At 51.2% G+C, this 25,183-nt stretch overlaps 1 protein-coding gene across 1 annotated transcript; it reads left to right on the top strand.

The window, feature by feature from the left end:
* The first annotated feature begins 10,455 nt into the window (after nucleotides 1–10,455).
* Nucleotides 10,456–14,916, top strand: LOC100909161 (HRAS-like suppressor 3). The gene is made up of 2 exons (XM_003742168.2): nucleotides 10,456–11,120; nucleotides 13,972–14,916. Exons 1-2 carry the CDS (start codon nucleotides 10,707–10,709, stop codon nucleotides 14,146–14,148), a joined length of 591 nt encoding a protein of 196 aa, XP_003742216.1. The 5' UTR covers nucleotides 10,456–10,706; the 3' UTR covers nucleotides 14,149–14,916.
* Nucleotides 14,917–25,183: the final 10,267 nt, after the last annotated feature.

Raw genomic sequence — 25,183 nt, 5'->3', positions numbered from 1 at the left:
CGAAAGAGTGCGGCCGGACTTTATCGTCTTGATCGGGACTTGAATTAAAACTTATCTTTGAAGACCACAAATCGGAATCCAGAAAGGGAATTCATCGCGAAACGATATTATCATTCCACACTTCAGTTATCAAAAACTCGATCCCAGGATCATAGATGGTTTTATAGGATTCCTATTTTGAATGAATCATAGGTAGATAATAATAAATAATCATTGATGATGAGAATCCTCTCGTTTCTCGCCATGGGGAGAGCTCATTATCTCATCTGGGACTCCCGATTTATGCTATGGCTCTATCGGGACTATGTGGAAAGGGACAGCTCATTCTCATAGGGATAATTGAGTCCATTCGACTGCACCGTCCGAGACCTTTTCATGGAATCCCAGCGGAAAGTAGAAGTTTCGATATGACGGAATGGAGCCCATGGAGAGACTGCATCCGAGTCGAACCGCACGCAGGCGATGTGGAAGCGCGCTAGTAGCGCTATCGTTCACCTGGCGGTCACGGCGTTCCAGCGCTTCTCGACATGGAATGTTTGGAGACGCCGAACGGCAATCATGCCGAATCCGAAAATGTCCCCGAATCTTTCGGTGAGCGTGTCCGGAGCGGGAGTTTTCTGCTTTGACGGCAACGTTATCCCGTGTCAACTGGGCGTCAAGTCATTCACGGAAGCAACCAAGTTCTGAATCAGTCTGCATATTTGTACGAAGAATCACAAGGATGCTGTCGAGCGATCGGTGCGGGACAAAGCATTGACAACGAGGAAGCAACAGCAGCTATCGCTCAACTCGTTGGGTAGGTCTGAGGAAAACGACTCCCACAAGGATCTTTGTCAAGCGTTCTACGCTTCGGGAGAAATACGCGCCGCTCATACATGCAATAGTGATTGACGGGATACGGCAAGAGATCGGATCATGTGGAAACGTGTCGATCGTGACAATGCAGGCCGAAGCACCGCAAACATCGTAGACGGCAAGTTTGAGCGGAGCCATCTTTGTGAGGGTGATCTCTTAATGTGTGAGCTACTCGAAAGATGTGACGCGACTTCCATCGCTCAAATCTTCGTTGGGTCGATGGAGTTCCTCCGGCCCGGAGGCGTTCACTACGATCGCGTGTTGCTTTCCGTGAGGGATGCGGCCCGCTACATGGTGAAAGCAGCGAAGAGTTTGAAAACTTTGTTTCCGCGCCTGATTCACTCGACTTGCATTGCACACGGCCCGCACAAAGTCGCGGAAGAAGTTCGTACCCTCTTTCCAAAAGTCGATCGACTGATTGCATGCATGAAAATGGTACTCTTGGAATCCCCGTGCCGCATCCCACCCTTCAGAGAGAGAGTCGAGCTACCACTGCCTCTGGAACTTTTCGGTCGAGACCGTGGAATACTACGCCGAACTTCGAAATATTGAGAAACTTCGTGCTCGAAGATTTGGATGAAGGAGATGCAGGGTCAATCAAGGAAGCGAAGAATCTCTTCCTTGACGGAACGATCCGAGCTAGTCTCGTCGCGATCGCGACGAATTTCTCCGACTTACCCGACAGCATAACTGCGCTCGAGGAGCACGGATTTTCTTTAAAGAGGTCCTCGGATATCGTTGAAAATTTACGGAGGAAAATGGAGCTGCTCCCCGCGGATCTTCTAGGGGTTCATCGGAAGTTCGAGAATGTCATAGACGGGAATCCCGGCTTTGTTGAGCGCTGCCGAATACAGGATGTCATGCGGGCTGAAGTGGCCGAAGATGCGGCACCCATTCTGGTCGAAGACCTTCTCGTCTTCAAATTCTTGTGAAGCGGACCGAACGTTCTCCAGGTACGAGAACATCTCTCGCGACAACCGACACCACTTTCTCTTCGGAAATGATGAAAAATCCGTAATCGTTGCGTGTAACCAAACTCAGTGAGTGGAATTAGTCGAACTCGACCTTCCTTAAATTGAACAATCAGTGAAAATTGAATAAATAGGCCGATGGTGAGGCATATTTTGAAGCATATTCGGTCCTCTTTCTCGCACATTACGCAAGCATATCACAAACTTTCTAAGAATATTTTTCCCATCCCTAATCATAGATTGGAACGATGAATCTATCATCGATTTGCTTCATAGACTTCATCGCGCTCTTGCAATGAGTCCTCTCGAAGACTTTGACGTAGTTCTACGCAACCCACACGTTTGGCATCGAGCTAAACCTGCACTGAATTTTTGACCAAAGCGCACAAACTTTACTCAGTCGCATCGTGCACGCCATTGGTGGGATGCTGGAATGTATCTACACACGCTACGATTTCCACCGATCTAGGTCATCGGAGCATAGTTCCGGAGCAATTTGTCTTCAAAGTGAGACGCACTTGTCTGCTACGCAGTTCGCTGCAACGTTGCGAAGAGGTGGTGGGAATTTTCCCAAAACTCCTGGGGAACTCTCCGATCGGTGGAAAGAGACCGGGGATACCCTAGCAGATTCGACTCTCCCTTCCGGGAACCTCACTCCGACCGTGGGAACGAAGAGCGGGGAGCCATGACTCCCAAGGAGCGACCGAATGAACATTGTAGCAGGAAGTTGGCTGCGTGTTAGGAAAATTCTTTACTGAAGATAAATTATAGCGTGTTGAAAACAATGGAGAGAAGAGGAATGATATGGAATTGAAATCAATGTTTCTCTGCTTTTGCGCAAGTCCAGGCATTATGTATCGACGGCGCTCTCCGTCATCATTGAAGTGTTCGGGATCTGTAGCCTCAGTATAAGTGTCCGCTTATGCCGATTCGGATCTAAAATGTCATCTCAGTCATCACCCTCTGTCCTCATCTTAGTACAGAGGCATGGCATCGACGCTTCTCTGTCTGGAAAACCAGCTATCCAGCCCACTGCGCGGGTAATTTTTGCGCCAGGACAATGACAATTCTCCATTTAGATTTCTTGACCGCGCGTGGAGCTTCGATAATTTTCGCGCGTCAAGCTCTCGACTACCGGACGAATCCACCGGCCAAGTCCCAGTCATCGAAGTACGATTCACGCCTTCCATACGCAAGATCAGAATACGGGAGGAGGCCTTCGGAGCGATCCGGCCGCAAAGAATTATGATGCAATCTCCGGTAATAGTATTGCGACTGCCGCTCGGCCGTCGCGACAAGGAGCGACGATTCAAAGACCCTCCTCGAGGGAAAGATCGGACTTGGCTCCGGCGGGAAGAGCTCCGCATCGACACCAGGGGCAATTCACGGTAATTCATATCTTGTGGCTGATCATCATCATCTCACCGGTGAAAGAGTGTGGACGACCAGTGCTTTCGGAACTGACTCCCATGGACCTGAGGCCCTCCGTCATTTCAAACCTTCAGTTTCTAAATACATAGGTAGTTCTCCCCTGGAAATGAGCACCGATAACTCGGTTCGTGTTGCGTGAGCAGGAATTTCGAGCCCTTGACGTCTGGAAGCGCGGCGACGCTGTCGAATGTTTCTGAAGGTCGCCCTTCAGGCACAAGCCCGACTCGCAGTTCTAAGGTCGCGCGAGGCTACAAGGGTTCTGGCGAAATACCACGGGCATCTCGCAACCCTCAGCCGCCGGTTTGACGACCCATTACGAGGGGATGACACAACGAAATGAAATAGTTTTCACCGCTCATTGGTCCTACTCCGAAAACTCATTCCGCAGATCTTAATCGGGATCTCATCTCGACTTTGCTCTGCGAGGTCAAAGGTTCCTACTCGTCTTTCGCTCGCTCGGTCGCGGGGTTTCTCGAAGGGAACCTCAGCGATCGGCTCACGCCGGACCGTGCCGTCTCCGTGAACCGGAAGCCTACAGCGCCTCAGGACTCACCGAGGATGAGAAGACGTTCCAGGGAATGGAGACGGAAGTCGGGAATCTGGAAAAAGTCTCTGCGCGGCTTCCATTGTGAGTCACGGAACGTCCACGGGCACCTCGAAAACATTCCACGGAATGCATGGTCTCTCTCGATTGTGTTCAACTATCTACTGCGAGATGGGGATCATCAATCTTCGCCTCGTCGGCGCGAAACCCGTGAATCAGACCTTGAGTTCGCGGCAACGATACACGATTACGGCGATTCGAGAATACTTCACTCGGGGAAAAAACCTTGTTCCGACAGACGAGCACACGTCGCTTCCGAGGGCCGGTTGAGTCAGTACCCATAGAGCTATGCAAATCTATAGCAAGTGTTGTTGCCGAGTTTCGCACGCGGTAGTAACCCTGTGGTGTTTTTCCTCTCAGGGTTAGGACTTGCGGGTGATGTGCGACCAGCCCACCGACCGACTGAGCGAACGTTGGCCGGGTCGTTAGTCGGCCAGTTGAGTGAAGATTGATAGACGTCGCTTTCAAGCGAGATCGGTTCGAACCTTTGTCGCTAGTGGCTAATCCGAGTCGTTCTCGATGGTGGCGTTCGAAACCAGGGAAACCTCTGACGTAAGCCTCGCTTAGGAACCTTCGCACCGAGAGCCGATGGAAATTTCCCTCCAGATAAACAGCCGCGAGTGAGCGAGGGTAAGACACGCGCGGCGGGGAACGCGCGCGCGTGAATAAGTCTCCGTCGGCGTCGATACTTGACCGCGTAAACAACGGACCACGTTTTCTAGTTTTTACGATCCTGAGTCAACCTGCTTAGAGGCGCTGGACTTTCAGCCTCTTCCGACCCATTCAGGAGCACTACAATCGGGAGCCCGTCCGACGGGGCAAGGACAGAAAGAGCGCGACGGACTCTCCAGGTTGGCATCCCATCTCGAAGATCCTTGAATTCCGCGCGATTCTCATCGGGAAAGAAAGTTTTGATGAGCGACACTCCTCGTCTGGAGACATCAAACATTGAATGTCACGATTCACCTCGATGTCCGGAACATTGTTGATGCCTCGGCAGGACCCATCGTTCATGCTCGAGTGCCCTGTCGCAGGTTAGGTCAAGTTCGCTGCGAGAGAAACTGGCTCGTATAAAACATACACGGATAGTGGGTACGTACGGGTATAGTACCGAGAGCACCGGGGAACCCCGTAGTTTCAGTATCGGGAATGTTGGCTCGGGAAGGAGGATAGAAAGCATAGACGATCTGAAGAAGCGACCTCAGTGGAACCCATCGACGTCTGAGGTTCTACGCCCTGGAATCTGGTCGGAATTCGGTTCTTCCCGACGTCAGTCATGCGTAGATTGTTTTTTCCGTCGTTGTCGGCCATCGAACGAGGCCTCGCCATCCGAGCCAGCGGAGCCCACCTCGCGTAAGAAAACTCGATCAGAACTCCCCCCCCGCGGGAAGCATCACAGGGAATTATAGGAGCCTGAGCTTGGATCAATTCAGCCGCACCCGCTCTGAAATCAAATCACGATCACCTCCCTTCAGTACCATCGATCTCGCGGAGAGATGGTCATCTCGGAGCTTACGTCGCTGCCATTCTCTTTGTTGCTCCGGTCGTGTCTCAGTAGGGTGACTACGAAGGGCTCGGCACAGCTTTGAATGGCGTTGGTTTTCAAACTTTCCACCGACAAACGCAACGCGTTCCAGCCAAAAATACCCACGATATCGCTACCCTATCAGGAGCGGGCAATACGTCGACTCTAAGCGGTCCAAGATCTAGACACTCATTTTTGCATCAGACTTGAGGCTCGACTCCTTAATCCGACGAGCCCGGCGATCGGATTCCGAAGCAAAACCGCCTGGCGAAGTCTTCCTGATCGACCCAGCGTCCGGGCGAATTCCGGAATTGATGTCTCCGACCGGGAGCTTCGAAGGGAATCTACTATTTTCGAAAATGATTCGGAATCCGCCTTGAGTAAAATATAAATTCACCCAAATGAGAATTTTGGCTGAGAAGAATACCCTGTCCGGGACATCAAAGTCGAAAATTGCGCTCCCTGACGCCTAGTGCCGCGGCTCGCTCCCCCCTCCCCAGCTCAGCCTCCGCTCCCGGAAGTTCTGGTTCAAAAACTCACATTTAACTTCATACTCGCAAGAATCGCGGACCCGTATGAAATCTCGAGGCCCCAGCATCGGCGGGGTCAGAAATTCGACGGGCGCTTGGGATCGAATGTCTGTCGGCAGTTTCGGGAGTATCGGAATCGGTTTGTCCGAAGCATATGAAAGATATGTTCGATCAATTGACAAGACTTACCCACGCAATGGAATCGGTTCGAGATTATCCTCATGGATGCCATACAATACATCCCCAGTTCACTTCCCAGCAGTTTTCCCGAGTCAAGGTCCACTCTGCTATCGCAAATCCAAGTTGTTCATGTACTCCACCGAGTTTACAGATTCCGCTGCATTCAAGGTCACCGAGATATGACTCTCCACGGCTGCAATCAGAGTCTCATTGTGTTTACGAAACGAAAACAGCAGAGGTTCTCCGGAGGATGATCCCACTGGGGACAATGAGCTGCCGACTGCCGAATCAGCGAGCCAATTTTTCGCCTTCAGCTTCAGCTGATTAGTATTTAGCTTTCACGCTCACGCGGACTTTGCCATCGAGATTCTGATGTTCATGAAACTTGCATGCGGTTTGCAACCTGTCGTGAGTGACCGCATGATGGCCATTGACAAGGGACCGACGAAACAGGTGGCGCATTTCAAAACCACATTTTGACCGTCATTTTTCCGTCTGAACATCACCGGAGGAATCAAGAGATCGTCGGAAAACGTCTTCGGTGACCAACTCGGCACGATCATCCATGAGGCTGATGTACGCCGCAGGAGCAGCATATGATCTGATTTCGCTCAAGGTGATCCAGATGAGCATTGAAACTTTTCAGCATTGATCGCATCTACTGAGATCTGCGAGAGCATGTAAAGGGGTCCGAGGTGCCTCGTCGCATAGTTGTCTAATCTCTTCACATCTAATGACCATGAATACCCGATTGGATGAGGTCACCTTCGTGAGAGCTCGCCTACGGGAGATCAGCCACCTGGAGGCGATATTGAAAGCGAATAAAAAGTGATAATGGTTAAAACGGGCCTCGGAAAATTTCGCCGGCGAGGTATCAGGAATTCTCCTTGAGGTCATACCTTTGGGGAGGGAGGGCGATTTGACCGGGAGAGCGACAGCGTATCGGACTTCTATGAATGATCGTTCACAGACTGAGTCAGTCGATTCTCACGACTCACGATGCTGGATGCAGCTTGCTGGATCAAACCGCTCATGCACCGGCGCCTGCGGCAGCGTACGGAGCAGGGGGGCCTAAGGGAGCTAAAGCCCCTCCCAAGATTCTCCGTTGCAGTCAGATTTCGTAACGGAAATCACCCTAAAACGAATAACTCACGAGCTTTGTGTAATTCTCTCTCGTCGTTTCCCTCAATCAAGCGTTACATCGATCGATTATGTATTAGTACGGAGTCGAAGTCCACTCGAAATCACGGAAAATCGCAGAATTTGCACTGAATTCGCGGCGACACCTGCTCCCGAACACATGTAAGCTTCGAAGGCCCGAGCCTCGGGGCGAGTCTTGATCCGACCGTGTGTCCGAGCTCGAGGCCAAACTCATTCGCGTCGGCGCGAAAAACTTACGTCCCTAACTATTCGTACCTAAGATTCACCTTCTTGAGATCATGACCATCATCATCATCACCGTGACTATTCTTAGCTCCCCCCTGCAAGAAAAAATCCTGCGTACGCCCCTGGGCGCCTGCGGAGCCCTATACTAGGGAGGCGGTTCCGAATGTGGTCAGATAGGTGAGTTGAGGCTATCCCCGTTCGGGGTCCTCCACCATGCAACTCTCAGTCCCCGGTCGGATCTAGCCGAAAAGGTCGCGCTCCAGTTGCGACCTCGGCATCCATTCAGCTGATGATGAGTGTTTTCCTTGGGCGGAGGATTCTACGGCGATCATAAAAAAGGAGCTCTTGCCGTCGAACTATGTCAGCCGGAACTCGGGAGGGAAACCGCTCTGAAGACCTTCCTGGGCACTTGTTCCGCTTTCCGGGCAATAGGGCATCGAGAGAACCAGATCATCCGATGATTTGATATCGAAGTGTATTCCTTCCAGGATCGATGATCGCAACTAGGGAAGGGGGAACTCGTGGCGGCGGGGACCGGATGTTTTCCGCGCCGGTGCTGACCGGTTCCACGACGGAGCCCCAGAAAATGAGCGATTGAATCCCAAACGGAGGCTTTCTAATAATTAGTCACATTTATTCGGGTCTTATTCGATTCTGAAAGTCGATTCTATCCATCCAAGCGATATCAGGAACCCGGGGTCGCTCATCACTCTTCCGCTGACCCGGCAGCAAGCAACGTTCCCTCCTGAGACATTGCGGAGATTCTTCCTCGTCAACAAGAAGCGGGATCAGATTTCTCCGGTTTTCGGTGTCGATCCCGAAAAAACAATTCGCTCAGAACTACGTCATTGTGTGCACGAGTTTAGTCGGATTCCTGCCGACATTCCACACCGTGGCTGAGTGTCCACAGTATATTTTCGAGTAGTTTCTTCTTCGGAACTTTCGGGATGTCTGGCGTCTCGTCACGCCATCGGCATTCTGATAATAATCTTTCATCACGCTTTAGATTCGTACATCATCGATCTTCATAACTCTGTTCGAGTTTCTCTTTCGGAAAGAATAGTATCGGACCCTGATTTGGGAATTCCACGGAAATTATTTGCTGCTCCACCGTTTGATCGAGCCCGCAAGCTGGCTCCGAATTCCTAACTATTGCATGTGGTGTCGGATAACAGGTCCATGTCATCTTACGATGCTAATCTAGCGAGGTGCGTCGTTTTTCTCATTCTTCTCAGTTCACGAGTGACTGGCGCGATCCAGGAGAGGCGTGCGGGAGAAAAGTTTCACCCTACGCGTTTTTTTGACGCGCGAGGCCGACCTAATTATATTATGACCGCGCGATATGGCAGCGTCACCAGTGCCGGCCGAAAACATTGCTCAGAGAGCTCGGCAATCGGAACGAAAGCCTGAGCTCCCTCATTGCAGCTGAACCATCAGGTTCCTCGTGCTGCACACGATCACTGCAAGTCTCGATGGGAACTGCCTTTACCATCCTCCAGGCGTGGGAGGATCCGGAGTAATCAATGACTCGCTCAAGATGAGTCTGAGCGCGAAAGGTTTCAGAGTAGGATTACCATTGCAGTTAAGGTAGAAAGAATTGGAGTACGTGCAGCGATGCCGATGACACTTGTTGGGTTCATTCGCTGGCGACAGTAACGATTCTTTGTCAGCCGAGAAACGGTTGAGCACGCTCCAGGAGATGATCTGAGAAGATCGAGCCGTCGATGCAGAGAGACGATCCACCCCGAACGACGACGCGAACCTCATGTGGAAATTCAACGAATGTACGGAGTCATATTCGAGGGGACTGTGAGCGGCCAAAGGTGAGGAAATCGGCCTGCTCGCGCGATCTTTTCGCAATATCGATTCGCTTCACGTTCAGAGCCTCAGAAAACATCGAGTGGAGTTCCGAAGCGAAGGCTACAAAGAGTAGATTCCCGGAGTTTCCCTCCAATCTTCCAGGAACGACCCCTTATACCCTCTTCCCTCGTCCTCGAGTCTAACGATCATTCCTTTGTTCATTGGTCTTCATGACAGAATGTATGGCGCGGTAGTGAAATATTCCGTAAGTTTAGCGCGGCACGCCGAGAGCCGGTCTGAGCCCTAAAACTGTTTCAAGTTCGAGGAGCACCTAGCCTAATCCACCGACATCCCCAGGCTATTGAAATCTTTTGAATCTTCTCCGACTAATCCGAGGCATTCTCGAATCGGTCACTCTAGGTCTCCTCGTGGTCCGGAGCCAAGGCACGCTCTTCTCCGCTTCCACCGAGTGATCGAATTTCTAGCGATTCCACAGGTCAGCACCTTCTCGAAGCTTCCGAATGACGCTGATCGACGTCGACCAAATGCCTGATCTTCCACCAGCTTTGAGACCTAATAAGGAACGCTAATGAGAAGCTAGATTCGATTTAACCCTAAGCTCGTAGGTTTATCCTCGATCAAGCCGTGGATTAATCAGGGAGGCGCGTATGGAATTCTCAGCTCAATGAGCAACAACAAACACAAGTCCGAGAGCGACCTTGAGGCCGCCCGCATTTGTAAGCGCCCTATGAGACGTCTGTGGAAGTCTCCACGATCCAGCTGGCTTTTGCTGTCTTACACCCCTGTGAATAACTCACTCAGCTACAAACTACTAAGATCAGTCTGTCGAGTATAGAGCTCGCCACAGTAGCGCCTTCCGAGGAGCCCGGGACTGCGATACGTTAATCAGTGCCTTCTCCCTTTACTCTGGCTCTGTGGCCTCCATGTGTTCGATGGTATCTTGTCCATTCATCCCCCTTCCACGATCTCTTCGACGTGGATTGAGGAATCTTCCACTAGTAGGAAACATTAATTCGTGAGCTATACACACGCGGCGCTGTGAGCGCTGTTGCCCTTCCCTCGGTGGAGCCACCGTTGCTTCTGCCTCTTGCTTGACAACTCTCTCCCAGAGACTAGGCCTTTCGGGCCCCGAACGGTGAGGAATTCAGTTCGGAACACAGTCAACAAGTGAACAGCCGTGTTAGCGTTAGGCAGTTTTTTCGCCGCCGCCGCCGCCGCGCTATCACCACCATCGCCGCAGTCGTCTCTGTTGTTAAGCTCGCATCTGCGACATTTTCGTTCCATTAGTTCCTCTTTTCGTTCGTTCATTCGGTCAATTGGCTGCCCGTCAACCCCCTCGGGATCGTCGCTAATCTGATTGCTCGGTACGCCGCCGCAAGGAAGACAAGAAGTGTTTTGCCACTATGCCATACAGTGAACCCGTTCCGTTTGGTTTAGGACAATTTGTGTCCGCAGCCGACCTGTCACCTGCTGTTGGGGATCTGATTGAAATCGATCGCACACTCTATGCTCATTGGGCTGTCTACGTTGGAGACGGTCGCGTAGTTCACGTCGTCGGACCCAACGATGAAGACATTCCCACCGAGTGGGCACTGATAAAGAAGTGCCCACTGATCGAGCTCGCCGGCTGCTCCGGGGTCCGCGTCAACAATAAGTATGTCCGTGCCAAAGAACGCGGTATGAAGCCCCTGGACAAGGAGCAGATCGTACAGCGTGCGGTCGAGAAACTCAACCAAAAAGTCGAGTACAACTTCTTAACTAGGAATGCCGAGTTCTACGCCACGCAATGGAGATACGGACAGGGATGGAGCGATCAGGTATGTTCATACGACACTTTATCCTCATTGAGCCCCGCTGTGTCTACGTAGGAAATTAGTGAAGGTGTTTGCACAGCGTCTAGGACGTCTGCGCCCCGCGATCCCGAGTAGTAAGACGATCGGTATATCCGGCGCAGAATGCAATCAGCTGGTCCGGTGCTGTCGAGGCTCACCAGGAAGGTCCGTCGAAAGGGAAAAGGGGGAAGACCTTGAAGCAGACCGTTCGATCGTGATCATTCCTGCCGAGTTATGCAATGCCACCGGGGATACCGCGGCTGGTTGTGAGCTCTAGCGTGTTGTGACACGAGTAACACGGAGAGTTATTGAGGACACGACTCGCGATTCTAACTTTGTTTCGCCGGGAATCCCGAAGCAATGTCACGGTTCCCGTCTCCATAAGATAATCTTCCGAGATCGGGACCTGGCCCCTGTAGACTGAAGCATCGCTCGCAGATCGATGGTCTTCTTCTTCTGTTGCTAGGGCTACAAGCAGCGTACACCGGTCGCTCGGTGCCGAGAGAAATTGGCTGCGTGACAAAACTCGCTCTCGTACCAATGTCAAACACATTGAGTCTGGAAACGCTCGAACAAGGGACTTGGTACACACCTAGTACTCGTCTGCTCGCTGCCCGAGCGACTGGTAGCTGCTCCCGTCGGTCCGTCCGTCCATCCATCGGTCAGTCAGTCTGCCGGAGCGCACACTTGATGTGGACGGGAGAGCGACATTCAGCTAGTTCTGCGATGAATTGTATAGAGTTGAGAAACCCAAGGCACGCCAGTGGCAGGAAAGACATATCTGTGAGATTTCGCGCCGGTTTCCCGAACATGGGGACTCTTGGTCATGGTTCCCGTCAGTGGGACCTTGGCGGGTTCTCGGAACTCGGCGGGGGGCTATATGGCGGATATTCCCCTGTCCCGTACGAGGGAGCTGCCGGTCCGACGCCGTCATTCGATAAAAGGGGGAAGTATGTACTGGCAATGCGGGTGACCGTTCGAATTACGCGAACGCGGGAGCGAACGTAACGGAATCGGCCGTCGATAAATCTTCGCAGGGGCAGTAGCCGCAACGCCAAAGTTCTGGTCATTAAAGTACAGCATCACGTTGGTCGTGCTCAGCGTTTAGCGCACGACAAGCCGGAAGTGGAAGTCATCAGAGCAAATTAGTTCCTCCTGTAAATATACGTTGGTGTTGCTGTGCAGAGAGCGCACATTTCTGGGCTCTGGGCGCGGCTCTGGCTAATGCTACCGAAAATGATGGAGCTTCCACCTCCCTAGAACCCTCGAGAAGACGAAGACTCGAAATGGATCAAAGCTCCTGGAATACCTGAGTGGCGATTATCTATCTGCAAGGGGCAAATACCATAGAGTCCGTTCATTGCGATACGAGTCACGGTTCTAGAATCTTTGCTGCTCGTCTCCTCGATATCGACTACTCGGAACGACATCCGTCCTGCCGCCATGGGACGTTCACTCAAAGAGTCGGCGTATTTCGGGAACATAATTTGCTCTATTCCCACGCAGAAGCCGCAGAAAATTGAATTCAGGATGGGATCTGACTCAAAATGTCAGCCTCCGAGGTTAGCTTGAGCCCGCATGAATACGGAACGAGAGAATCCAACTATCCCACCGAGATCACCCTCCATGGAGGGCCTCGGTGTCGTCAAGAGAACCATCAAGGCGCAACCCCAGAAACGATTTTTGTGCTCTCGGTGTCCTCTCTGAATGCTTGGCGTTTTTTTACCCAAGAGTGACTTCTGGCTTCTCATAATCCCCGATCTCCGGAGATTATTGGGCGCGAGAACCGCTCACCCGATCTAAACAATCTCCTGGTTCCATAGTCCTACATGTAATGAAGTTTGTCTTGGCAGCTTCACAAGAACTCTCATGAAATCATTGCGAAAGAATGAAATCTTTCGGGGCACGGGCTGTCGATTTCGTCTCGCAAGCTTGAACGACAAGGAGCATCTACAAGCTTTTTGAATTATTGTGTGCGTCACAATGCCGACCCATTGTTCCTACGAGCGGTCGCGCAGCTCGAGGCTAATGTACATCGACGCTCGCTGACTTCACGGTAGGAATCGCACAGGCATTAAAAGACGATCAGAGTACGCTCGTCTAGTCAGACGCGGTCGCGCCGGGAGCTCCTCTCGGTCGTTTCGCTGATCGCCTCGAGCGCCTAAGTTCGGCTTCGAACTGAGGACGGAAAGCTCTGGGTCGTAGAAGTGCAAATGACGAGGTTAGGCTTGCAATGATACGACGAGCCTCTGCTGGATACAGCGAGGCGTAAGGACAAGACAGCGAATGCAGACAAAGTTTCGACACTAGCTTTTCACTTATAATTTCTATCGTAGTGTCGTGCGAACGGCGAGAACGCCAGCATTCAATCTTGCTCTGGTCGCGGAACCACCGCGAAGAATGCAGAGACGGCACAGCTGAATAAGTGCCAAACTCTAGAAGAGATTACAATCTGAAAATAACTCCGAACTCGATCGGTTCATAAAGCTCTGAGGAGAATTTGCTGCAGACCATCTTCTCGATTCCCCAAGTTCATGAGGGATGTCGGTTCGAATGATCCTCTAAGTGGCGTAAGTCGAATTAATGCCGATGCTTCCGGGAACCGCCCGGTCACTTTGACTCACAAGGTCTTCAGAAGCTGTATATCAGTATCCTCTCTTGACGTAGCTCAGTCGGATAACCCGGAAATCATGACATTTGTCATGCGAGCGCTCGATGTGTGAAACGAATCGCCGACGACTTCCGGATGATAGGTATACAACGGAGCCAGGTATCTCCGCGAGACTTTGCGTCGCATCTTAGTCATCCAACCAACATCGAATCTTCTTGTTTCCAGGCGGCCGTCGCTCTGAGCGTGATGAAGCCCTTAGGCGCTGACCTCGAGATGGGACACAACACACTCCTTACTGGACTACAAGCTGTATTCGGCAGTCCTATCTTAAGCTACTTGCGTCTTCCTCCGAGATCCCCCCGAACGCCCCAGAAAAGACCCAATTCCTTGACCGCTGCCTGACCTTCACGGTCTTCATCATCTCAGGATAGCGAAACCGACACCGAGGATGTCCGAGACTGACATCATGAGAGGAATACCGCCCTTCAGCTAAAAGTGAAAGTGGAGGAAAAAAGAACGTTAAAATTTCGAACCTGGACCAGAAAACTGGGGAATGGAACCTGAGCCGGGCGCCAGCAAAAATATGTTTGCCGGGAACCCGACTCGATTCGAGAGGCTATCGATTGCGGAAAAACTCAGTTGGAGCCTGGGAGTTCCCCGAAAAATCGTTCCCGCTCCTCCAATGTCGACACCCGCCCCGATGGGAGTGCTTGTCGTTTTTATTCAATCGACCATAGGACCCCGTCTCAATATAAGAACATTTGGTCTGCGAAATCCTGCGGCATAATTTAGGCGACTATTTCTCGTTGTGGGAAAACTCGAAGTCGTTTAGAAATACGGACTCCCTGTGTGAATTTGAGCACCCGGATGGGGGAACGAGTTCGAAAATCTGAATGAAGAAGTTCCGCGACGTGGCCCCTCCAGAAAACCAAGGGCGACACGCAGCTAGGTTGTATTTTTTAACGCTACGTTCGGCTGCTTTCATACTGGAGAGGTTACACGGAGCCAGAGAGATTTTCCACCAAATGCCCTCGGTGGACTGTACGCTTGAACGAGACACTGTGATGAAAAGTTGAGCCGATGGGAAATTGTCTCGTGGACGGTCGATCGCTTTCGAGACCGGAGAATGATTGAGTATTTTGCTATGAGTCTTTATCCCTGTTGAATGTGTCGGCCGCTTGTTATCATTCGGACGATGATATGTGAACATTGTTGATGAATGGATGGAGCGTTTAACTGATGCTGAGGCTATGATCCTTCCGAGATGGGCTCCACGACGGATCGATTGATTTATGAAATGTCGAAAATAGGTTTATCAATAGCGGAACGCAGGAGCAAACAACGCCACAGTATGAGAGGCTCTAGAGTGTATGTAAATAAGAGAAGTCTGTCCCAGTTCCGGTTGTCAACGAAGCCATTTTGTAAATAGTTTGATGTACATATATGTACATCGGGAGGAGAGCGAGGCCCTAATTTATTATCGTGAGGCTTTCTGGCGGCTGTGGATGGAAATAGATGTAAAAAAATTGAGGCGAGAGAGAAAAAAGAAGGAAGTAGCGTGCTTTTCCAAAAAATAATAAACTTAAAATCTGGACGTGTTCGTCCGGGCGATTCTAACCGATGATTGTCTTACCTATAGATTGCGAAGTATGTCATATTTGTTCGGGGAAAATCTGCTCAGACATCCTTTTAGATCGGTGGGGAAAAGCGTCCTGTGGCGCAATAAGGATCATTCATGAGGTTCAATGAAGCGGATCGACGCCCGTATGAGACCTGGGCGGAGAGATATTCAACACCGTGACCGACCCCTCCGTTTTCCGTATTTCGGCTCCCAGTGTCACTTCTGTGCAGCCTATGTGACAAGCGCCATCGATCCTCACGATCCGCGAGTTCGACGGTCGAGTTCCAACAGAATTCTCTGCTTTCAGTTCCGGCTCTACGGTGGATACTTTTCTCTCGACTTGATTGAGAAATGAGTCGAGGATCGAGGATTCGAGCCCCGCCGACGATGATCACCGGTGAATACTTGAGCCCATTGTGACGCCGAGAGAGAACTTTTCGGTATGGAAGGTTGCTATTCGCGATCTATCGACGCACTCAATCGTCATGATCAGGAACAATCGCTACCCGAATCCGAAGACCGCGGCTTGACGAGATGAGGCTGCACTCTCGCTTTCATTCTTCGATCCCAGGGGTATTCGACACCACCCCTGGAGTCCCAGGAAGAATTCTCGGATCTCCAGTCTCCAGCCAGAGTCCAGGAACGAGGAAGTAGTCTTCCGCTTCATAAAGACGTGAGACGACGTACACTCAGCGATTCGCTTGCCTCTGCTTCCCTCGTAGACAGGAGAGAATTCCGATAGGCCATGAGCTCGAGATGCCATCACCAGGGAGGTCATCCACCGGGGCGTTAGATTGGGATGCAAAAGGGATACGGGATGCGGAGCACTCCCTCTTCTCCGCGTTGTTGCCGCATCATGCATCGGTGGCACGAGGACATACGTCGAATCTTTTATCTCGACTCTCTCGACGCGCTTCCCGTGGCATTGCTCCCGTCGATGCCGGAAGGAGAACGTGGAGTCCAATGCGCTGATCGACGTTTGAGGAGTTCGCCAGTAGATCGTCAACTCTCACGATCATCACATCACTTCGAATTTTTATGGAATCTCTTTTAGCCGGAAATCAGGGAGGGACTGCACTGTGTTTTTTTTGTGGCTCAAGATCATTTCGGCGCTCTCCAGCGATTCTTGTTCGGAGTTCGCGATGCGGAACGCTTCATATGTATATCTCAGGCGTTCATCATACCTCGCAAGGTGGAAGGCAGGACGAGCCCCCGCATCCCCGAGTTGAGAGCCGGGACTGTGATGGTCGATCATCGACATTATTTCGTTTTCGAATCTTTGGGAGGAACGATGAGGAAGGGGTAAGGTCAGGGAACGGAGCCCACAGAGCCGCCGAAGCTCCGTCGTTCCGCGCTAGTGAGCTAGCATCGAGTGACATCCAGATCGACGCGTACTTCTGGGACAGAACCTTGGCACAGACAAGAGCACCGCTCGTCGAATGGCCTGAAGACTCTCCGCGCTATCGACGCCCACGGATTTCAGTCAAATCGTCAGATTGTAACTCCTCAAGCGCGTCATACGAAACTAGACTTCGTCTACTGGGACCACAGAAACGAATGTAACCTGTTGACATCAATCGCAGGATCCAATCCGGTCGAGGGCCCGAAATTACACGTCTCCAGTTTCGGAATAAGCGCAACGAGCGAGCATCCGAATCTCAGATTGCCGCACGCGCATCTCAGAGACGAGGTCTCATATAGGATGAGGCCGGGGGCTTTGACACGGGATCGTCCCTTCGTCTCATTCGACTTCGGAAGACCTTTGTGCACCAATCGGATATCCGATGGCTTAGCGAGAAGTATGAGGAGGAATAAATTCATGGACACTTCGCGGAGGCGTTAAGTCCAAACGACACAGCGCGGTGTACGGTCAGCTGGACGGGAATATTTCCGGAGAGCGTAAACATAGAGCGTTGCTTCTGAAGCGAAAGGTTACGTTCCGCGTTGTTTATCCCCACCACCGACAAAACAGGGCTCGCGGTCAGAGCGAGATATTGATGCAAAGACCGAGGAATTCACAAACTCAGCGGAAAATCAGGAATATGCCCGAGCATTCAAATACCGAAACCCTACATTCGGAATAAGTTCTCTGTCGCTGAATCTTATTCGATGATAAATCGTCCGAGGCGCGGAGAGAAAGTTTTCACGGCTCCGTACATATTGTTTCAGCATCGTGAGAGAGATTAATCATTGTTCAGCAACCGAGCCCACAGGCAGGTCTGGGCCCGTCTGCGATGACCACCAGCGGAATCGACGGAAGTCTGCACCCGGCCCGCGTCGTCGCCTTGACCTGGGCTCGGCGCAACCGCGGGCGAGGCAAAGAGACATACGAGCATAACTCGATGAGAAGCCGTCATTCTTAGCGGAGAATTCGATGATGCGTAGGTGCTCTGCGGCCGGTCGTTGCTTAGAACCTCCGACAACGACCGCCTCGATGCTTCTCCGATCGATAGTAAGCGGGAAAGGTCACCAGTAGGGTTGGGCGCTGTTGTTTTAGCTTACGATTACGATGGTGTTGTCGGACAAAATCCTCATCAGAGACTGCTTTCCCCCGACTGGCTATGTCCGGCAACTAATCCCATCCTAGGAGTTATTTCTCCGGCACATTAGGGGTATTCGGAACGTTTACGTTGAATTCTGTTTTTCCTTCTCGGTTCATCTGCGCATCGCTGGAAATCGGTACACTAGCGTCATTTCCGAATACTGCGCTTTGTTTACGAAAATTTTTCTTATCGACAACCGAGTCGCCTCCTCGAATTCACCGGTACGACGCAACCGAATTGCCGAAGGATAGTGTTTGGGGCGACCCGGAGCCACGTGATAGAAGGAAAGAGAGCAAATGCGTCGTTGGATTGAAAAGCGAAAAGTGACACGAATGAAGAGAGCTTGGGACCGTGGGCGTTCTGACTGTCGGCAGTTCCGAAGCGCAGTTTCCGCGCGGCTCCTTCTCGAAACGGCGGTCGATTCACTCCGAACGAGCCGGAGCTTGTGCGCGGTGACCATGGGTCTCAAAATCCCTCTGATGCAGTGCGATCTCGGTTCGCGTAAGCCTGCCCGCCTAAGTCGAACGACAATATTAATTTCTCTTCGCGAACTTGTGAGGAGCGAATAATCAAGCCCGAGCCGACGGACGAGACATTCGGAGTCTTAATTTGAGTGTTGATGAGACATCCATCCGGAATTCGATGACGCTTCTTAGGAGCCGTCGCACTCAATCTGAAGTCGAGAGGCGGTTGATTCCTGTTATCAATCAAGTCATGAAACGAGCGACTCTTAACGGAGTTCCTTCGTTGCGCTTCGTAGGTATTTCGAGCTCTCGACTCGAGTTCAAATGTGGTCTCGACGAGTTTGTTGACCGCATCGGTCCTAGGCGTTGGCGAACTCTTCGACGGACGGCGTCGAGCGTTTTGAGAAGCAAGGTCATTCCGGGTGACAACTCGATTCTCGGCGAGGAAGGGGGCGGGAAGCGGGGCGAGTTCCCCGTTCTAATTGACACGTCGTTGGGGGCTTCTTCGGAATCCCCTCCCCATTCGCGCGATGCAAGTCCCCCCCTCTCCTCAATAGGCTCCCGTGCCGTCCGCGACGATGCGCATTTCTGACGACAAGTTTGTGTGACGCTTCCGATAAAAGTGGACAGGATGGTTGTCTTTAACGCGCTAAAGAATTGCGTTGACTAATCATAGAAGAAGGAAACGAGATTTCCGAATAAGATCGGAGACCCAGCTTTGGAAGTGGTCCATCGCGATGTGTTTCGTCCCGATGCCCTGAGAGATGCGTCACCCGAAACGAGTGTTTCAAAAGTTGTCCGAAGATCGTAAGAATGAGGCGTTCATACTCACTGTACCCCCGTCGCCCTACTAACAAAACGTTCACCCGAGCTGATACAATTTCACGTCTCAAAGCGTATCAGCGATTCTTTGGCATCCGATCAGAGGCGAGTAGATTTATGGGCAGACGAGGGCATCGGCCTCAGTCGGTCGAGATTCATCGCGTTAATTCAGGACAGGGCGAGCCCTCGAATTCAACAAACCCGGTGGCATCAACCGGTCAAGCAGTCTCTTGGTCACCGAAAAGACCAGGTGTCTGCGACGCCACTTTGGGCTCACCCTTCTCCTAATCAGCGAGCGTACTGTACTCCGAGCTCACACGTGGCAAGAATTTGATGCCGAGAAGGTTTCCCCGAAGGAGCTGCCAGCCTGAAGTCGTGGAGATGCCGCTCTAGATTTCGTAGCCACGAGATTCGGTCGGGCGAACGAACGCGAAAGAGAACAACGCGTACTCGGTGCGTACAACGGACCATTTCGAGCGAACGATGTCAAACAAGTTTTCGGGGTCTGACCGTTCGAGAGCCGTCTTCATCGATCATCCCAATCTTTCGCTCTGTGCTCACGGACTCGATTGCGGTTGAAGAACTCGCTGTTCTTCCACAAGGAATTTCGCTGGAAAATTCGTGCGCAACGTCCACGGCACTCATTCCGTCAAGTTCATTGAAGGGGCGTGAATTTCATATTTTGCCAGGGCTTTCGATCTCCCCCGCGAGCTCGTTTCGCTGGGTTCGGCAATGTCTTCGACGGACCACCTTCCCACGTGATTCCGACAAGTGTATCTCTTACGAATATATATGCGGACTCTTGAGATAATGTGTTCGTTTCCTTCGAGGGTTTCTCGAGTGTTTTCTCTCCTGCCGTCATGATCAAACTCGTCCGCTTTTGATGCCTCGTGGTGGCTGTATCATCGTTCATGACGTTTCTTCATGTCGTAGGGATCCTAGTGAATTGGATGAGAGAACTCGTTCGTTCCGGAGCTTCTTCCGTTGATAGTAAGGCTTCAGCGGGAACTCCCGCTCCAAATCCAACTCCCAATGATCGGTACGGACCTTGACTTTTTGAGCCTCTTAAGCGTCCATCACTGATGCCGTCATTACAAAACTTTCCATCGATGCGGCTCTCGATCCTACATCCGCTTCCGACGGACCTATTCGGAGCTCGTTGGACTGCCGATGCTGCCGCGTGCGATTTAATTAGAATTTTTTCATCTTCCATAGTGAAATTTATGTTCCCCTTCTCTCGTTATCTTCTGGCAAACATTATTCCATCTACTTAGGGTAGTTTGTGCTCAATCTTTCCCGTTTCTGTAAACCAAGCTTTCTCCTCCTCTACTACCTGCGAAAGATTCTATGATCTATGACCCAGTCTGTGGTTTCATTCGTTGATTCCCAAGCGAGCAGATTCGAGACCATTCCGGAATGTTCTGGGCTCTTAGCACTACATGTCTCTTCATGAGAGTCTGTGATCCACGCGTTTGTTTATCCACTCATCGACGTGTTGAGCATGTTGAATCAAGTACGAGACTCTTGTTGTACATTCTCCCTTCCTTCCTCTGTCTGATGCTCACTGAGATTCTGTGATGTCTGTTGCTCACTGTGAATTTTACAAGCCGAGTCGCGACTCTCCTTAATGCCTAAACTACTAGCTTGCATCGGATAATTATTCTTCCGAATCGAGGTATCCCAATGAGCCAGATGGCGGTATTGGTTCTTGCCTTCTCGCCGACTTTCTCCGAGGAGCACTGAGAGCCGGACGAGATTTCCTCAGAGTATCGTCATTGCGTACCCTCGATGCCCATCACAACCCTGACAATGAGTCGAATGTCGCGTATGATTTTTTCATATCGAAACGCGAGTACGCTTTGCGTTCCACGCATTTTCGTGGACGGGATTGGACTACATGACCTGTTTGCTCGGTTAAGCACCTAATTTATCTTCTCGCGAGAGGTTGATCCGTTTTAGAGAACGACGTTTTTGTTTACGCTCGTAAGTGTATGTTCTGCGCAGCGCTCCTCCTGCCGACTGTTGATTCCAAAGTCGTCGGCGACACGCAGTCTGTGGCACTGCCGTGGAAAGACCGGCTGACCGGACGCACGTGACGTCATGTCATTTTATTGCCAGCGTCAGAATCACGATGCGCACAATACATTTTTGGGTGGGAGTTGTGATGCATTCGGGAGACTTTCCGATGGATGAATAATTGGTAGATCCTGTTCGAAATAATGAAAATCTTGTGAGCGACACATGAACCCGCTGAATTCCAGGCGCAGATAGAGCTTTGAGAATATGATTCGAGTCCTCGACTAAAGATCTGCGAATTCGCACTGGTTCGCGGAAGCGATTGTTCGCATTCTCGGATTGTGCAGAGTTGGCGGAGGCATGTTCCGACGGGTGACCATCAACCATCACAATCGAAACGTCTCGATGCGCAGACTGTTGACAGGGAATCATCGTGCGAACGGAATTTATAGGATCGATGATTCATGGGCCGCCGCGCCGTAGGAATCCATAACGGATGCTTCTACGATTCCAGAGATCTGTTTCTGGACAATGATTCGCATCTCGGAAAGTACCCCGCGCTGACAATATGGAAAATTCATCATTGTGAAAATTCCCACGCCTCGTGGCTCGGAACACCGCACTTATATCATGTTATGCAGAGGTTTTCCGCACGGGAATTGTCCCACGTATGAGGAGCGTATCAGAGACTCTAATTCCCCATGGGGGCCTATGGGGGAGAATTTCCGCGTCCTGGACGCGGAGTCGGAGAATCTTCTTGGCCATATAAAGCACGTGTTGAGGTGTCACTCCTCGTCGACATGGACCTGCCGTACGCAGTGGCGCGAAATTTTCCCTCCGTAATCGACCGAATGTTTCGACCGCATCCGAGATATATCGCCGGGATGGACAACTCCTCGGCAAAGGTGTCATAAATCAGGCTCTCCGGCTTTCGATGTTGACCCGGAGTTATGTTCAGAGAGTGTTCCTCATTCCATATAATCGTGTGTTGCCGCGAGTGAATCAAGTCTGACTCTGAAGCGGTACTCGCATCCATGTTCTCGAGTAGATCGTAGGGCGGCCCCTCGATTCCCGCGCTCCTTTCGGGCTTTTCAGATGCGGACCAATTCATGGTGATATTGTAGTGCCTATCCAGCGGCGGCTGCACCAAGTATTTCAACCAAGTAGGAATCGTTGATTTTTCACGAAGCCATTGATCGCGTCATGAATAGGTAAATCCAATCCACCATACTACAGAAATCAACAATGACTAAAGGATACTGGTGTCGCCATTCGCGGCGGAGAGTGGAGCAAACATTCCGGATCGTCCGCTCCGCCGAATTTCCGGGAAAACTCCCCCCTGATGGCTTGTCGAAATGGAATGAGTAGCGCCGAGGACGGCACTTGTCGTCGCCTAAGCCAGGAAAGCATTTGTGGTCAATCGAGTGCCTACGTACAGAATAAAGCAATAATTATTCATTTAACAATCGAATGATTTCTGAGGGTTGCATGAATCACCTTAAATGGAGAGTCATAGGACTCCGAGCGGCTCCAAGATCGTGGAGGAACTTTTGCCGTAAATTTCCTAGTTCATGGTGCAAACCGCGGGGTTCTAGGTGCTCGGGGAGCAAAATTATGAAGCGTCAAAAGCGGATCACTTCCGCGACGCTGAGGACGAAGTACCCCTGGTCTGTACGCCCAATAAACTTGAGGACATTTTCACGTAAAGAAGGAAAAGATACGGGTCGCGGATGCGAAATAGCGGACAATTCGAGTTTCAATATGATACTTCTGGAAACCGACGAGAGTTCGCCACCCTTGGCTGATTCGTTGAAGCGCCGAAAAAACCTCATTCATCCCTTTGTCCAGCTCCTCGATTGCGCGTCTTTCGGAGCAAAAGGCGAATATCATTATTCGCATGTCCCTGTTTCTGGTTTCCTGCTCTCTCTATCACTCTCGAAATTCTCAAGACATCGTTCGTGCTTCGTCCGTCGCAGCAACGAAGGGCCGCCCACACTGCGGGAAGACCCCGAAATCCAAAGCTGCTGCATTCGGCTGTACGGTCTGAGAACACGAGGAAGACAAGATTCAAATATATATTCACGGATGATTATATCCAATCCCTGCAGCGAAGACCAGAGCTCTCGCATGCTACGTGAAGTAATCATGCGGCACTTCAATGCAATTATTGTTCGCCGAGCTAGCGTATCAGAAACTAGATAGTATCCTATGAGGCTAGCCTCCTTCACCGGGAAGCTTATTACTGGAATGAATGACTTCGCTCCTGTAATCTGGAGAAGTATTCTCGATCGCATGCGCCTCACCAGTTCCCCGTTCGGACACTTCAATTTCCTATCGAATCATTCGTGTCAAGGTTACCACGTGCCAGCCTCTGCCGTCGAGACAGAATTGTCTCGGAAGCGAACGAGCCGGAATCAAGCCGGTGTAATTCGACACCGACTGGGCCGGATGCAGGAGGCGTTTAGCTTCGAATTATTTTCGATGGAATCCATCCCGATAGAAGACGTTCCCTTCCGCCGCAGGATCTTTCGCTTTTCAAGTGCTCCCACGAACTTCATCTTTTTCTGTCAGAAGCCCTCGTTCCTTCGCTGAATGGCCGGCGTGGCACAAGACTCGACAACTCGGAACATAATTGCCGCCGAGTAATAATCGCTGATCCACATTTATAATTCCGGAAGGTTGTCCAAACCACGAGTCCCGCGAGCGAGTTGACGGCGGATTTCGTCGCCGATGTCATAACTCGCCAATGGGAGCTCTCCGCGGATCGTGGTTGCGAACTCAGGGCAAGTCGCAAGCGTAGGTGCCGCGCAAAGCTGGAGGGAGCCTGATCAGGGACTACTGCTTCGTTCGCTTTCAGTTTCTTCTTCCGCAACCCCGGGAATGCGGTTCCGAGCGACTCAGGATTTCGATTATGATTGTACGAGTGCATCCAGAATCAATTTTGTCGTCGCCATGATCTCTCAAGTCACACTCCCGAAGTCGCCCTTTCGTTCGGTCGCATGATCTTCTGAGCCGACGTCGTTTTTCTGGTGGTCCGATCCTCATCAGCTGATTTAATGCTCACCAAATCGTTTAGCGTCGACGCTGAAGTCGTTAAGAGAAGAGGCGAGTTGATGACACTGACTTCCTGTCCAGACACACATCCGATGAGAAGCCAATCTTCCCATGATATCGGCTCGATACACATGTCTAGCATCGAATAAAAATTGTTGGGTTTGGCCGCGAGGAGATTCTCGATTCATTGGGTTAGGTCGCTCTCTCGCCAATCATCCATTCTCCTCCGGGGAAAACCAGAATGCGATTCCAATATCCTTCCAAGTTTAGGACTCTATTCGGAAATCTGAGTTTTCCCTTCCCTGTTTTCCGAATCTGTCACCCTCGAAAAGAATACTCATAGCAGCCTCAGACCTACTAGCAGACCGAATACTCCATGTAATGTTGGAAAGTTGTCGGCCATGCATTCGTGCCAGCGGAAAGAACGCTTCAAAAGGGATAAAAAGTTCTGTCTCTAATAAGGGCATCTGATATCGCTTTTCGTCTCCGAGCAGCACGCTCCGCAAAACACGGGGAAATGTCATCTGCGCTCGAAGCAAGATCATCAGCATTTCAGGCCTCATCCCAAGCCATAGGATTCCGGCCTTCAGGCACAGCGGATCTTCCGGATTTGGAGAGCTTTGTAAGGGCGGCTCATTGGGCCAATCAAGCGTAAGTTTCGATTGGCCGAGCAGAGCCTGCGCACTTTGAGAGTTTTTTCTGGTCTCCGTGGGATTCGCGGACCGTGGTTGAGGATTATCTGCGAAAATTCGATTCGTATAGCTCGCTTGATTATTTCGTTTCTACCTCCCGAATGCAGGCGCGTCCGCAGGAGGGGGGGCTAGGGGGCTATACGCCCCCTCCCAGATTGAGAGTTCGTAATGCTAAGATATAGGAGCGGGTCGCCATGTTGGAAATCAGCCCATGCGAGAACCCGA

The sequence above is a fragment of the Galendromus occidentalis genome, unplaced genomic scaffold (assembly GCF_000255335.2).
Source record: "Galendromus occidentalis unplaced genomic scaffold, Mocc_1.1 scf7180000077300, whole genome shotgun sequence".
Taxonomy (NCBI): domain Eukaryota; kingdom Metazoa; phylum Arthropoda; class Arachnida; order Mesostigmata; family Phytoseiidae; genus Galendromus; species Galendromus occidentalis.
This window is presented reverse-complemented; position numbering and strand designations above follow the sequence as displayed.

Bases quoted from the DNA above. Each gene is read 5' to 3' on its own strand.
- LOC100909161 (XM_003742168.2), top strand. From the start codon at position 10,707: ATGCCATACAGTGAACCCGTTCCGTTTGGTTTAGGACAATTTGTGTCC. The intron at 11,121-13,971 runs GTATGTTCATAC...TCTTGTTTCCAG, and splicing joins GACAGGGATGGAGCGATCAG to GCGGCCGTCGCTCTGAGCGT.